Below are 15011 nucleotides of genomic sequence, written 5' to 3'. Positions count from 1 at the left end.
ATTTTGATATTCATGAAAAAATCAAAATTACTTTGTTATTATGTATCAATAATATGTTATAACTACTAAAAACATCCTCAGGTTAAATTGGTTTATTAATTCTTTTTAAACTTGTCAATTTATAACTATATTTAATAGAAAAAATTTCTATAGAGCCAAGACTCTAAACAATCCAATGAAAGCCACTAGAAGATGTTTTGATGCACATATATCCTCAAATTGATCATCTCGACATCAAGATGCATGGACATGAGAAAAAAATGGATTTCAAGTGGACAGTCAATTTTCAAGTTTTCATAGATCTGTTCGATCTACACTATTTTTTAAGATTTTAAAATTTATATTTAAAGATAAAATTGTATTTTAAGGCTATCACAGAGACTCTCAATATCAAAACCACATTTCTCAACACTATTTGAAGGTGGGCTTTACTTTGATTGTTTAGAGCCTCAACTCTATACAAACCGCGCCCATATTTAATATTACCTATAGTTTTAAAGAATTTGAATTTTTAAAATTATTATCATAAAAATTGTATGTTTTGAATTGAATATTAAAAATAATATGTATTTGGCATTTTATTTGGTAAAGATTCTTTTTTTATTACATATTTTATTTGTTTGATTTGACCTATGTTTTGAATGTGAACAAGGCTTCATACATTGCATGTATAAATGCTTTATTCCAAACACCATTACAACTTCAATTTTCAAACTTTAGGGTTCAATATCATCCTAAAAAAAACTGTACTTCAATATCATCCTAAAAAAAACATTTCAAATTAGAAAATGGGAAGAGAAATAAAAGATTTAGTGCTTGCTATTAATTTTAGAAAAATTGTTTTATGCGGGCTGGACTGCATATGCGGTCCCAAGGTATAATGCATCCATTGTAAAGATAGATGCAGATAGGTGGCTTATCTAAAAATAATTGAAACTAACAGTTCAAAGGTTTTCTTCATAAAATCATTAATTTTATTTCTTAATATTTTATTTTTTAATATATCATGATCACTATGTTAGATTACATGCATTTAAAAATTGGTTATGAAAATCCATCTCAAAAAAATATTTTTGAGAGTCAATTCATTTTACATGGAATCTTACAAACGGTGTCGTTAGTTTTAACTTTAAATTGGAGCATAATTTTAACTTTAAATTGGAACATAGAGAATAATGATAAATATACTTGCATTCACCTAGTAAAAAGAACTAATATCCCCTCTAATATTTTTTGCTATATATGTTAAAAAGTAAAATAATGTATCTTACCACACCTTATCTTGACTGTCAATTTTCAAGATTTTCATGTGTTTATAGATCTACTTGATTTGAACCATTTTAGAGTTTAAAATTTTATAATTACATATGAACATAGATTCTCAAACCATCCTAAAAACATTTTATATCAAAATTACATATATGATAAAATTTAGAGATGCGCATTAATTGAATTGTTTAAAGTTGTAACCTTATGCAAACCACATCATTATAAAAATAACCCTATATCCCATAAATATTATTTAAATAAGAATAAATTTAAAAATAAAACTAATTTTGGGCCATTAGATATGGCCTAGCGGAATGCCAACCGTTGGGAGGGTGCACAAGCACACTTGACCACAATACATATTGTGAAAAATTATGTCACCAAATTTCTTTTTGGCGGTGTTCAAAGTTACAAACGTATTCCAGATCAGCAAGAGGTCTTTCTTCCTCTCAAAATTCAAAATCAAGAAACTCTAAGTTTACTGGTTTTTATAGCATTTATGAGTTTCTGTCCCTCTCAAATTCAAAATCAAGAAACCCTAATTTTACTGGTTTTTATACCATTTTGATGAGTATAAGTTCCACGGATTCTATAGCTGGAACTCCTCTTCCGTTGCTATCTTTACCTCCTTAATTTTACCTTGAAGCTTGAGGTTCTGTAGAGGTGGGATTGTGTAAATTCTTTGAATTATTGAGCTCAAGCTTTTCTTTCCATATAACGAAATCCTAAATCCTAACATTTTAGATTTCAGGATTGGATCTGCCTGAATTTTGAAATTAGATATTCTTTTCTATATTAGGAAACCCTGATTCCACTCAGGACTGTGACGCTTTGAAAACAGTAACATGAGCTTATGAAATGTCAAATTCCTTTAAAGAAAACCATTGTGTGTAACTGTTTCTTGAGTTAGGGTGAATAATTCGCCCTTGAAGCTTTGTGAATTCACCGCCTAACATGAAACCAGCTCTCATATTTCCAGAATGCATTCGTCGAAGATAGCGGCAAAGAAGAAGAGGCGAGAAAGCGATGACCAAAAATTTGATAGAAACGTTCACCAGCGCCTCACTAGTGTATTGGAACTTGGAATGAAGTAATTTTATTTCTTTTGGGCTTCTCTTTTTTCTTTCTTTACAGCGTTTTACTCATTCCCTTCAATTTTATTTGCATATATATGTTTTGTAAATTTTTCTGAGGTGTTTTTTGTTCTTATGTAATATTATTTGGTTGGTTTGTGCTATAATATGTACAATTTATTAATTCTCTATGAAAAAGTACTCACGTAATAATCGGATCTTATTTAAGGAAAATAACAAGTCTTTTGACTTCTTCATTTAGTAAAAACGATTTTGAGAATAGCTGTATAGTGAAAAAATGTTAAAAGATTCCCAAGATCTTTGAACAGAAGGAACTGCAACTCATTGGTAAAAGACATGCTCAATGTGTTGTGTTGGAATTTATGGAGAATTGGTTGTAACTAATTCCCAGAAAGAACACTAAAAAATATAATGTATAATGCACAAATCCTTCAGAGAATGTTGAAAATTAGATCATCTCATAAGATTTCATAGGCAACAACCCAATGGCTCATTACACAACGAGATTGAGAACAAAATAACAGTCTTAAATAATCTCACCCGATCAATTCATTTAAGGTCTTGGTACATGGATGGAAGATAGAATACTAGGTACCCACGTAAGGACAAAAATAGATCCAAGTTCAGTTGGTAAATATGTAAAGGGAAAAACTTTCTAAAGATCCACCGAAACATTAGATCATGATTTTCCGCCAACTCAAATTTTGAAGGGGTAAAGGACCCATAAAAGTTCCAAATCACATGCAAATAAGACCTGATTTGAAGCTTTAAAAAAACTCCAAATCCCTTAATTCCACGGTGCATTCAAAATGGCTGCCCCACACCTAATTTGGTGTGGCCATAGATTTGAAGCATCTTTTGCACTCCAGCCTTTTTTATTTGGAAAAAATTGTATTTAGAGAGATTTAATTTGGAGCTCCAAATTCCTTAGATCCACTGCCCATTAAAATGGACAGCACAGATTTGATTTTCTGGTGGCAAGAGATTCAGAGCACCTTCGGACCTCCAAAATCTATTTTATGAGGAGATTGTTGTTCGAGGGGAGGCTGATATGAAAACTTATTGCATCTTACCCACCTCAAAAGTGGCTTTTAAGGTGGGGAAAAAGGTCAAATAATCCTAGGGACACAAAGTCTTCTCAAATTTAAATTGATCCCCCAATGAAAACATATATAGACCCCAGATTAAATCCTACTTTACTCACAAGCAGTTCTGAATTCTGATTATTTCAGCATTACCAAAAGGTGCATAAAATTTAAGAATACTTTTCTGACTGGTCTCCATGGACTGAGGTACTCATAAGATTGCTTATCAGCAGTGAATTTGTTTTTTGGATATGTAACTGAGATAAGTAACAGTGGCTATACCCTTCATAAATGCTTTAATAACCTAGCATCTCATTCTTAAGCTTATGGATCAAACCTCTATATCAGCTCGACTTGGGTTTGAGACTTTTATACCTAGGGTAGCAAAGACAAAAGCTCGGTCTGTCCTTTTCAGGGATCACAGACTTGGGTCATAGAAGTGTGAATGGCGGCAGCGTAAATCCCCACACCTCATCAAAATCATATTTGCATACTCTCCCTAAAAAGAAAGAGCAGACCCGATCGAAGATGGGAACAAATTCTTGCATCAGAATTTCTGAACAATTTGCACATGAGATTTTCCTAGTTGCCAGGCAAGCGGCCGTAGCAAAACTGAAAAACAGATAATCATTTTCCATAAAAGAAGCTCTCCACTGTTCAGAAACTCAGCTCGGGCTTGGGTTCCGAACCCAGCCCTAGTCAAGTAACTTGGAAAGTCTGAGTTATGTTCTAGCACAAAAATTGCAAAATGAAACATAAAAAAAATTGCTAAAAATTAGAAAACAGTAAAAAGCAATATAAATGACGGAAAAAATTATATAGAAGATAGAATATGGAAATTTTTGGTTAAAAGCTTGAAAATTTCAGAAAATTAATAAAAGGGAAATTAGAAAAAGAAAATTACATAAATATCTGTTATACTTTGCGTTATTACAGATGTAACAAATAGCTTCCGTTATTACATGTATGTCCGTTTTTTACCTTTTAAAGCGTAATTTTTTTAAAAAACAACTTTACCCTTTTTCGGATGTTGAACACCCGAATTGGACGGTTTTTCGGATGTTCAACATCCGAAAATAGGCCGAAATATTGGAAGTCTTTGGAATTTCGCAGTCATTTTCAGATGATGAACATCCGAAAATATGACATTTTCGAATGTCCAACATCCGAAACCATTTTCGGATGTTCCACATTCGAAAATGTGATATTTTCGGATGTTGAAAATGTGACTGAGAAATTCCTGAAACCTTTTGCAGTCACATTTTTGGATGTTGAATATCCGAAAATGCGATATTTTCGGATGTTGAACGTCCAAAAAACCCTCCAATTCGGTTATTCAACATCCGAAAAAGGGCAAAGTCGTCTTTTTTAAAAAATTGCGTTATAAAAGGTAAAAAATGGACATACATGTAATAACGGAAACTATTTGGTACATCCTTAATAACGCAAAGTATAACGGATATGTATGTAATTTTTTCAATTAGAAATATAAAGCGTATAATAAGAAAAAATTACAATAGCTTCAAAAAGAAAAGAAAGAAAGAAAAATTTACAATGCATCATACAAAAAATATAGAAATATATGTATAAATCATTTACTAGCGATTTAGTAAAAAAAATTACATAGAAATAATATCATTTATAAACCTGAGTTTGTACACCAAAACTCTTGGCCAAGTCTTCGCACACTAAAGTTATCTCATTGTTTCTCACTTGGAAAATACGTCTGCAAGTTTTAGCAAAAAATAGAAGGATTCATCCTTTTCTAGATATCCCAACACACAAAGCACATCTAAAAAATTACAATTCCTTCCATGGCTGTCCAAAATTTGGACTGTATCTATTGAATCTTAAGACATTATTCCTTTAGGTACCTCTAAAGTGCATATGTTTTTGGTTTTTTGGAGGTTGATCACTAGGCTGAGGAGGATAGGGTTCCCCTGAGGAAGTAAATGCATGATAAAATCCTCCTTTGTTATATTTTTCTAAATATTGGTCATATGTGCTCATATAATTCAAAGTTCTTACTAGGGCATTTTGGAATTCTTGCCTTTGTAGACAAGATGTTCAAAGGAGAAAGAAATGGCACAGTGCAGATGCTGTGTTACAAGTGCTTGCAATTCGCACAATTTCAGCATTTATTTCATCTTGTAAGAATTTGCAAGATCCACTTGTTCAGGTACCCCTGTTTACTTCTCCACCCCAAAAAAGGAAAAGAGAGTAATCCTATTCAACTCTGTGACATGCTCTGAATAAATTAATTTTCTGGGAATTGATTTTTGTTGAAATTCAATATAGGAGTCCCCACTTATATTTGCCGGCAACCATTTCATTGTAGAATTATATCTTGATATACTTGCTAGGTTCCTTTCGTCAAATCCCCCATCATTCCAGTTCCAACAAGGTTTTTCTTTCTGCTTGCATCTCTAATGAGAATTTTGTGTGTTGTGTTTTGTGAAGTCATTAGAATATGTACTCATGTAATGGTAAGTTTGTCTTTAGCTCCTATTGACAATACTTGAGTGAATTGCTGAAATTGGAAACAAGCATTAGTCGTAATTGGTTGTTATAAGGATTGGCTTTTGGACGTTGGCATGGTGGAACATATACCATGAACCAATGGCCTATGGTATATATTTTTTCCAAATGTCCCACTTTGCATTTTGGAAAATCTGGAAAGGATGGCCACAGTGCAAAAGCGCCAAAAGAATTAGTTTTTGGTCTTCAAGCTAATACAATGACCAGAACTCTTGTGACAATTCCCTCTAGTCTTTTGGGATTTCTGAAAGTGAAAGATTTTACCTTTTTTTACATGGAAGTATGCTTAACATGATGAAAGGTTGGAAGTTTCTTGGAAAGTCATTTATCTTTTCCCATTTTATCCCTTTCTTTTGCTTTTTCTGTGGATTATCACCTAGACTAAAATTTTCTTGCAGAGTTCCATTTGTGACATTGTGAATGCTATGGAAGGAATTCTTCAGTCCGAACATGTGACAGTATTGATACCAGCTGCTGATGTTTCTAGAATGTTGACCCACTTTTTAGGTGATTCCCTATGTAAATATGGTGCTTCAATACTCATTGCCCCATTATCGAATTTGTTGACTTATCCAAGATCGGAGATAGCCATAGTTTGCGGAATCTCTTTGAATTGCATTTTGAAGAAACTAAAGTCTGTGAGTGTCTCAGATCAAGAAGAAATTTTGGGTGCTCTTAGGAAATCAAATGCGTTTGACAATATTGTGGCAATTTTAGAGGACGATGTTACATGTGAGGATAAACTTCTTGAGTACTACACTGAGATCACCATTCTCTTAAGCACAATTCTCTACTGGTTCCCTAATGCAAGATATGCTACTTGGAGTAATGTCAATGTGATATCATCACTAGGAGCTCTATGTAAAGTACCTAGAATTTCTCTAACAATGGCTGTTCTACATTCATATTCTGCATTAGGTATTCCCTATCTGAAAATTTATACAGAGTACTTATATTAGAAAATTGGGATAAGTTTGCACTGTTGAAATTGTCTTACCTTGACATGCAGCACTATGTGGTGATGTGGCATTGAAACTTCTTGAAAACGGTACAACTATTGTTCTTACTACACTCCACTTCATGGGAAGCTCACAACCTGATTCCACACGGATAGAAGCCTTCAGACTCTACCAAAATTTAACGGTAATTACCATTTTAGTGCCCTGAAAATCTATTGATCATAAAATTCCTCTCTTTTAAGTGGTAATGTCAAACCTGCTGGTAACATAGGACTTGTTTCTTGTGTATAGAGATCTGAGGGAGGTATCATAGTTACCAAGATTAACACTAAACCAATAGTAAAAAGTGTAATCCAGGCAATGAGTGAATGGCATGGGCAAGTAGAATATACTGGTAAGATTACAACTCAAAAAGCAACATTAGCACTTGAGGCGTGCCGTTCAGCCTTAATACTCCGTTGGCCAGGAGAGCATCATGAATATTTTTGGGACTTAGGGATTGATAAGGTCCTACTTCGACTCATAAATTTTTTGAAGGATGAGAAGTCCAAGTTCAGTCGTAATGATGGTGATTCAGAACGTTTGGTGTTTCTTATCTGGGAACTTCTTGGATGGCTTGCAACTCATTGTGAAGAAGATTTTGATCCTAGGAGCAGTAAGAATGGGATTGGGGGCCACCTAAGTGATCTCATTAAACTCACCTGGTAAGATATGTTATTTATTTCTCTCTTATAATGGCTTTATTTTTTGTGTATATTATTGAAAGACATCCTCCCTGCATATTGTTTTGGGCTTTGGCCTGATATGTTGTGTGAGGAAATTTGTCATAAGCTATTTCACCTTTATTTTATCGTTAAGTTTAAACTGAGAAAATAAACATTTCATGCTAATGCTTGTCCTTTTCAATAGCTTGGAAGCACTAGAATCTGTTCGCAGGCAATGCTCTCATGTAGAACCTTTAAATAGGGCTGTTTTGCTAATGGTATCTTCTCCCTGCAACTTTATTGTGGGCTGTGCAAGTGGTATTCTATTGGAATTTATGGAGAAACATAGCTTTGAGTGGTTGCGGCATCGATTGAATCGGTTGAATACACTAGCTACTCAGTCAAGCATTCCGATACCCTACATTCATGAGCTTATCGTCAATTTAACTTCTCTGGCTTTGTATTCTTCTTTTGAGAGGAGTAAAAGTTTCATACTTCAATATGAAGGGCCAAGGGTACTATCTTACTTTATCAGGATGCACTTAAGCAGTGGCAGGCAAGTATCGAGGTCAAGCATCTCCCCTCATCTCCTCAATGGTTTTAGCGGAAGTTTATGTTGTTGGGGCAACGTAGAAGAATGGGAAGGCAAAGATTTAATTTTGTTTCTCTCTCTGTGGGCTCTTTCACATCTCCTTCCACGTAGTGATTTTGTCAAGAATTTTAAAGAGGTCACAGAACAACATCAATCCAATGGTACAAATTTTGAAATATCAGAAGCCCATTCAGTGGTAGGCAGACTCCAAGTTATAACATCCGATGAGAGCTTTAGTCCTGGAGTTCGGTGGTATGCTGCATGTTGTATGAGCTGCTTTGGTTTGTATGGATTTCGTAGTGAACTGGGGAGAAGGTTGGGAAAAGCTCTAAAGGAGAATGAATTTACTGATGTGCAACTTGTATTTTCGAATGGAGACAATATACGAGTTCACGGAATTGTTCTTGCAGCTAGATGCCCATTTCTGCTTACTCCTATAGATTCTCATCCCAAGGAAGAGGCATCAAAAGAAGAGCATGGCATTGAGCAGCTTTGTGGAAAGTTCAATAAAGAAGTGCATTTCTCTGCCAATGTTGATAGTTATGCTATTGAAAAATTGGTAGAATTTGTTTACACTGGATTCTTAGAGATGCATCCTGATGATATGAAAAAGGTGAAGAGGCTCGCCAGAAAATGTAATATGCAAGATCTGAAAATCATTATTTCAGGAATACCGCCAAAATGGTGTAGTCCTATCCCGGCTTGTGACCTTAGTTCTGCTCTCACTGATAGGGATTTCTCGTAAGCTTTCTCATCTTATTAAAATTTGGAAAGTACTACATGATCCAATGGACTATGAAACAAGCGTAGTCCATTGGTTCTTACCATCCACTGAAATGGATGGAGTGAATATGACTAGGCCTCACCAAAACAAGATGTGGCCTCCACCACCATCACCTGTCATTATAAAAAATTGATGTTCCTGTGACTCTTTATTTGTTAGTTTATTTGGTTGTAATTTCTCTTTAAAGTTTTGTTAACTTGCAACCATGGCTACGGGTCCTGGTTTATGAAGAGAAAATTTTAATTTGATTAACTGGTCTATTCTTCTAACATAGGTGCTGGGGGCTCTTTTGTCTTGTTTTAAACTCTATCTTGATGTATTTTTTATTTGCAGTGATGCTACATTGGTGGCCACAGGAATGACAGAATCATGCAGTAGTTCTTATTCTGGTCCGTGTTCACATTCTATGCTACCTGTTCATGTTCATAGAATCATCTTATGGTGTAGTTCTGATTATCTTTGTGCCCTATTTCGGTCTGGAATGCGAGACAGGTATGCATTATTTTAGAGATACAATTCTTTCTCTGCTCCATATCTTCAGATTAATTTGATTGACGTATTGCTGCTTAAATTCCTTAGTCATCTACTAAGACATGGTGAAAATCCAGAAAGGAATAATGAAAAAGCACACTATATGCCTTCTTTTTTAACTTTTGAAACTTGTAACACATGCTCTCATTGTCATCTCCCCCCATCTGGACTTCTTTCTCTTCACTAGTTATTTACCTTATATTAGTTGTGGAATTTCTTTTTTTCTTTTCTGCTAATCGTATGTGAAATTTTTGTTTGTTTACAGTTGCTCACAGATTATCAATGTCCCAATTTGTTCCAAATCACTGGATAAACTAGTTAGTTGGTTTTACTCGGGTGTGATACCTGTACCTCGAGCTGGATGTTCTTGGGATAATATGAATCCGGAGCTACAATTTAGTGAGCTCCATGTGTTTGTAGAGCTCTTTGAGCTTGCTGAGATGTGGTTTCTTGAAGATTTAAAAGAAAAAAGCTTATGTGTGCTTAGATCACACATGAAGGGGAACTGGCGCTTGTGTGTCAATATCATTAAAATAGCAGCAGAACGATCTCAATGGCCAATAGTTGGACTTGCTGTTGATTACATTGCCCCAATGTATCCTTCGTTGCGTGACCAGGGTGAGCTGGAGGTCCTCAGTGACAAGCTGCAAAATACAATTGGGGCTGCCCATGCCCAGTTATCACTGGAACTTCGGTTAGGTCATGGTATAATTACTTGGCCGCATGGAAGTCGTCAACTCATTGATAGCTGGCGTTGATACACAGGTTGACATCCATAGATGACCTGTGATATTTCCATTTACTACTGAAGGTATCTCTTTCTTTTACGGTCAGTGTGCTATAATCAAGTAGACTAGAGAAACCATAGATCACATTGTCCATCAGTGGAATGAGAGAGTGGGACCCGACCATTGTGCATCATTCCAATGGATAGTAATGTTGGAGTGGATGATGATTCTCTCATTGCCCATTGGCTTTTAGTATAGTTTTCCTTTCTTCTGTTGTATGAGGGATCTATCAATCTATAATGGACTACATAGATTTTAAAGCTTTGGTTATTCGTTTGTACTTAGGAGCTTAAATTATGTGGGGCCTTGCTGATGTTCCTGAAATGTATGTATTATAGAACCCAAGAAAAAAACAAAATCCTATGGTTAAATATTCTCTTTAATATGATGGAACTTTTTTCAATTTCAAAGGATGTTGTCTGACCCGGTGCTTATAAATTTTACTTGAGGTGTCTCTGAGATTCTTGCTCTGAATTTTAAATATCTAATTATCACAAGTGGATTTCAAGTTTGTTGGGTTTGATTTTGCATTGTTAACTAGATAAACTAGATGCTCTAAACTTGAAATGCTAACTTGTGTGGATTAATGCAGATTCTTTTCTCATCGGTATCAAATAACTTTCATGCTCCAATCAATATGGTAACTGAAGCGCCATTGATGATTGTCGATGATTTTTTGTATACAAGTGTGGATCTCACGTCCTGTGAGTCAAATCATATTTGAAAGTGAAATTCAGCAAAATAAAGGCAGCAGTATGGTGATTGGAGCAGAGATATATGCAGGCAAGCTTATGGCATGGGATTATGAGGGAAAAGCGCTTTGGGTCAAGATTGTGCAGGTAAATTGCAGATGGGGTAAACTATAACTATGCATTTCACTTTTAACTCCCCAAATATGTCCATATCTACGTGTGTGTGTGTGCGCGTGCATCTGTCCGTGCGTCCATCCGTGCGTGCTTGCATGCGTGTGTGTGTGCGCGTGTGTGTGCATGCGTGCGCATGTACATGCGTGAAATTGTCTTACGGTTTGAAGGAATATTTCAGAATCAAGTCTAACCAAAGGATCAATTAGATTAGGTTGAAATGCTTGAACAGGCTTAACTTTTGGGTTAATAACACCAACTACAACAACAACAAACAAAAACAACAACAATAACAACAACAACAATAATTTTGAGATATGGTGACGATGATAATGGAGTTTATCAAACTACACTTAAAAATATTAACTATTTTAACTGATGATTATGTTTCTTTGATGAAATTTTTGAAATGGGAGCAAAAGAGACGGGTACTTCATCTCCTGGGTAGTTGTATATAAAGTTCCAATATAATAATAGTAGTAGTATTAGTAATGGTCGTGGGTTCGAATCCCAGTTTCATGATGGCCGAGTTGGTCTAAGGTGCCAATTTCAGGTATTGGTCCAAAAGTTCATGAGTTCAAATCCCATTCTTGGCATTATAGTGGCTTCAATAGACGATAAGATGATGGAAAGTAGACATAGGTTGGCTGGTTATGTACATGACCCAATACATCATTTGTTAGGAGGTGCAATTTAGTTCAAGTGAAAGGCTCTAAAAGGGCAAGAAAAAGGCCAAAAGGATATGGATGGAAGTATTGAAAAAAAGATATGGGGACTTATGGTCTTACTGAGGGTATGACCCTTCATAGATCAGAATGACAGAATAGGATTCATCAGTGTTTCAAAAAGCACTAGGCGGCACTGAGGTGGCCATGGGGGTCCAAGCTGCCCAGCGCCTAGGCGGGCGCCCAAAACCTGGGCGGCCCCTTTAAAAATAAAGAAAAAAAGTGATGACTAATAATGATTAATCCATAAGAATTTTGATAATCCATAAGACCATGATCCAAGTTAAAAAAAAGAAGATAGAAGTCGGGAAGAGAATTTTGAATTTTTGATAATCCATATTTTCATACAATGCTAAAACAGTAAAACCATACAAGCATGCATTGATAGTCTGATACACTATAGACTCGTACACGCAAAAATTAGATAGTCGAACTAGAAACTTGAAAGTAGAAACGAAAAATAAGAAAGAGAAACTATGCAAAAATTTAGAAAATATACAGTCTATGAGACTATAACACATTTGTTAACAGTCAACACTCAACATAACAGTTAACATTCAACACCAAGAGCTTTCAGTCATCATCGTCATCAAAAGGAATATGGTAAGCTTCATAATATGCATCAGAATCGAGGCCATCATCATCAGAGTCATCTCTCTCTTCAATATAACGCTCGCCCTCCTCTGTTTCTTTTGAATCTGCCTCTTCCTCCTCCTCGTCTTCTATCTCCTTTTTACTAGTATGTGCAGATGAGGCCTTAGGTGCCTTGGCTGAACATTGTATAATTTCCTCCCTGGTAGCGTTATGAATATTTTTACATGGGATAACAACCCCTTTAATACCGGCAATGTGGTTTTTAAACCGGTAAATGTCCCCATTAGTATCATTTCCACAATAATTACATTTAATACGATTTTTGTCATTTAGATTTGGGTTATAACCATACTTCCAACCGAGATCGCCACTTCTAGAAGAACCTAGAAAAGATATTCCATAGAACAAGGCTCATTTTCATCATTTTTTGGTTCTTTAAAATTTAGAAATTGTCTAATCGCATCCCAAATAACTTCAGGAACCTTTTTACGAGAAGCAACATTCCTTTTAATACCAATTAAGTGTTTCTTGAATCGGTTAATACCCCAATTGGTATCTTTTTCACAAAAATTACACCGTATACAATTTTTATCATTTGGTTTTGGGTTATAACGATACTTCCAACTCGGATCACTTCTTCTAGAAGTAGCAGAAATATATTTATTAAAATGACAAGGATTTTGTTCCTGATTTTGTTTTACAAAATTCATATACCGAGAAGATGTTTTTTAAACCGATTTATGCCCATTTTTGTATCTTTTTCGATTCGGGTTATATCCATAGTTCCAACCTAGGTCTCCATTTCGACTAGATCTTGAAGAAGACATCTCAAAATAAAACAAGCAATCTAAAAAATAAAGTTTTGCAACTTACTTTGATTGTTGGAACTCCAAACTCCCACCTTTGAGATGTTTTATGGTGTTAAAATAATAAAAAACACACTCTAATAGGATTATAAAACTCCATAATTAAATCAAATCTACCTGGATGATGTTTGGATCCATTTTTGTAACTTTGAGAAACACTTTGATCCAATGAAAGTCAGAAAATGATGTTTTCTTGAGGTTTCTTTCTCTCTAAAATGGGTTTGTGTGGGTTTAGGTTTCAAATGAACTTAAAACCCATCATTTCAAACCTTTTATATATTTGAAACCTAAACCCATCCTTTGAAACCCTTTATATTTAAAAAAATCAATAGAAACGAAACAAAAAAAAGAAGTTCCGCCTATGGACGGGGCGTAGGCCCTTGGATTACCTCGTGTATATTCTTTCGTAGTTGTTGAAATTATCAAGTGCTTGTGATTGTTATGTTTGTGGTTACCAGTAGTTTTTTATATGTCAATTTTGTTGAGTTATTTTGTATAAATTTACCAGAGCAATGTGTGCATCCGTCATCACCTGCAACTCTCTGCTCCCCGAGAGCCAAGGGATAAAATCATTTCCATGTGTACAGATTCCTTTGAGGCTTTCATTTTTCAGGGATGTGTTCATTCTTTTGGTGATTGCCAAGATAAATGATTCAGATAAATGATTCTTTTTTTCTGCTACAGTGTGAGCACTTTCTCATGTTGCATTAAGGATGGAAAGTTGTGGTTGGGGAGTTATATTCCATTTCCACTGTCTGTTATTAGAATAAATGGTGAATTCCCTGCATGAGTATCTTTCATTGAACATATTATGTGCATCTTATAACACCAGAGAGTTTGTTTTGGACAAGCTCTTTATGTTTTTCTACACGTAATTGACGTTTCTCTAGACACCCTTCTGATCTTATTGAACAGCAAGATTGGAAGGTTAGGAGCAAATTAACAACAATATTATACATTAATTATGTCTTAACAAAAATAGTTGTCGTCAATTAGTGATATTGTTTTCAACTCACTTCCAACTATCTGGGTTAGGTCTTTCGTCTTTGGTGGTCATGTGCCTGAATGCTTGCTAGTGAAAAAACCCTAGATATCCCAAGAATTTCTATGGTAATTGAAGAATGAGAACATCACTTGCAATAGTGATAATTATGTTGCAAGAAATATTTGCAAGCGTGTGTACTATATTCCCTTTAATGCAGAATTTGTATTTACTCCCCTGGGAAAATGACCTATTTAGGATTTTCTTGATTTGGAATTTGGTTAATTAACTTAAAGATACTATATTTGTTAGAATTAAAAAAGAATTCAAACATTTCCATATTTAAAGCTGGTTCCTTTTTTTTGTTAGTCTGTTATTTTTGCTCAAGGACTCATTTGTCAACCTTAAAAGTGTTTTATGGGAAGTAATTATGTCACTTGAAGTGTCACACTAATTTCTTTATAATACATCGGTCTATCAATTTTTCGATTATTGAAGTACATGTCTGATGTTGACACCACATAAACCCCCTAGCCTTGTGCTTGTAGTAAGAAGTCGGTTTGGGACTTCTCCGAGGGCCTGTTTGATAACTTGAAAGAAATTCATGAACTGTAAATTGGAAGTTCTTAAGTTCTGT

The 15011-nt window shown here is 34.9% G+C and overlaps 1 protein-coding gene across 20 annotated transcripts; it reads left to right on the top strand.

Annotated features, from left to right (window-relative positions):
* Window positions 1-1585: 1585 nt before the first annotated feature.
* LOC18435892 (BTB/POZ domain-containing protein) lies at window positions 1586-14179 on the top strand. 20 transcript variants are annotated; one of them, XM_088857451.1, is made up of 12 exons: window positions 1586-1705; window positions 2249-2359; window positions 5507-5627; window positions 6385-6493; window positions 6638-6718; window positions 6996-7129; window positions 7237-7649; window positions 7855-8982; window positions 9359-9517; window positions 9822-10367; window positions 10937-11183; window positions 13901-14179. In XM_088857451.1, exons 1-10 carry the CDS (start codon window positions 1644-1646, stop codon window positions 10312-10314), a joined length of 2811 nt encoding a protein of 936 aa, XP_088713577.1. In that variant the 5' UTR covers window positions 1586-1643; the 3' UTR covers window positions 10315-10367; window positions 10937-11183; window positions 13901-14179. The 20 variants fall into 20 exon arrangements, with proteins under 20 accessions (XP_088713577.1, XP_088713580.1, XP_020523920.1 ...); XM_088857445.1 differs by having other exon boundaries at window positions 1688-1705; window positions 2234-2359; XM_088857443.1 differs by having other exon boundaries at window positions 1689-1705; window positions 2234-2359; window positions 6638-6904.
* Window positions 14180-15011: the final 832 nt, after the last annotated feature.

This window comes from Amborella trichopoda, chromosome 2, assembly GCF_054954075.1.
Source record: "Amborella trichopoda isolate Santa Cruz 75 chromosome 2, AtrichopodaSantaCruz75HAP2 v2.0, whole genome shotgun sequence".
In the NCBI taxonomy this organism is placed as follows: domain Eukaryota; kingdom Viridiplantae; phylum Streptophyta; class Magnoliopsida; order Amborellales; family Amborellaceae; genus Amborella; species Amborella trichopoda.
The sequence above is the reverse complement of the archived record's forward strand: the minus strand, read 5'-3'. Positions and strand labels throughout refer to the sequence as shown.

Excerpts from the sequence above, each read along its gene's own strand:
- LOC18435892 (XM_020668260.2), top strand. The coding sequence starts at position 1,644 with ATGTCACCAAATTTCTTTTTGGCGGTGTTCAAAGTTACAAACGTATTC. Across the intron at positions 8,983-9,358 it reads CTCACTGATAGGGATTTCTC|TGATGCTACATTGGTGGCCA; the intron begins GTAAGCTTTCTC and ends TTTTATTTGCAG. Across the intron at positions 9,518-9,821 it reads CGGTCTGGAATGCGAGACAG|TTGCTCACAGATTATCAATG; the intron begins GTATGCATTATT and ends GTTTGTTTACAG.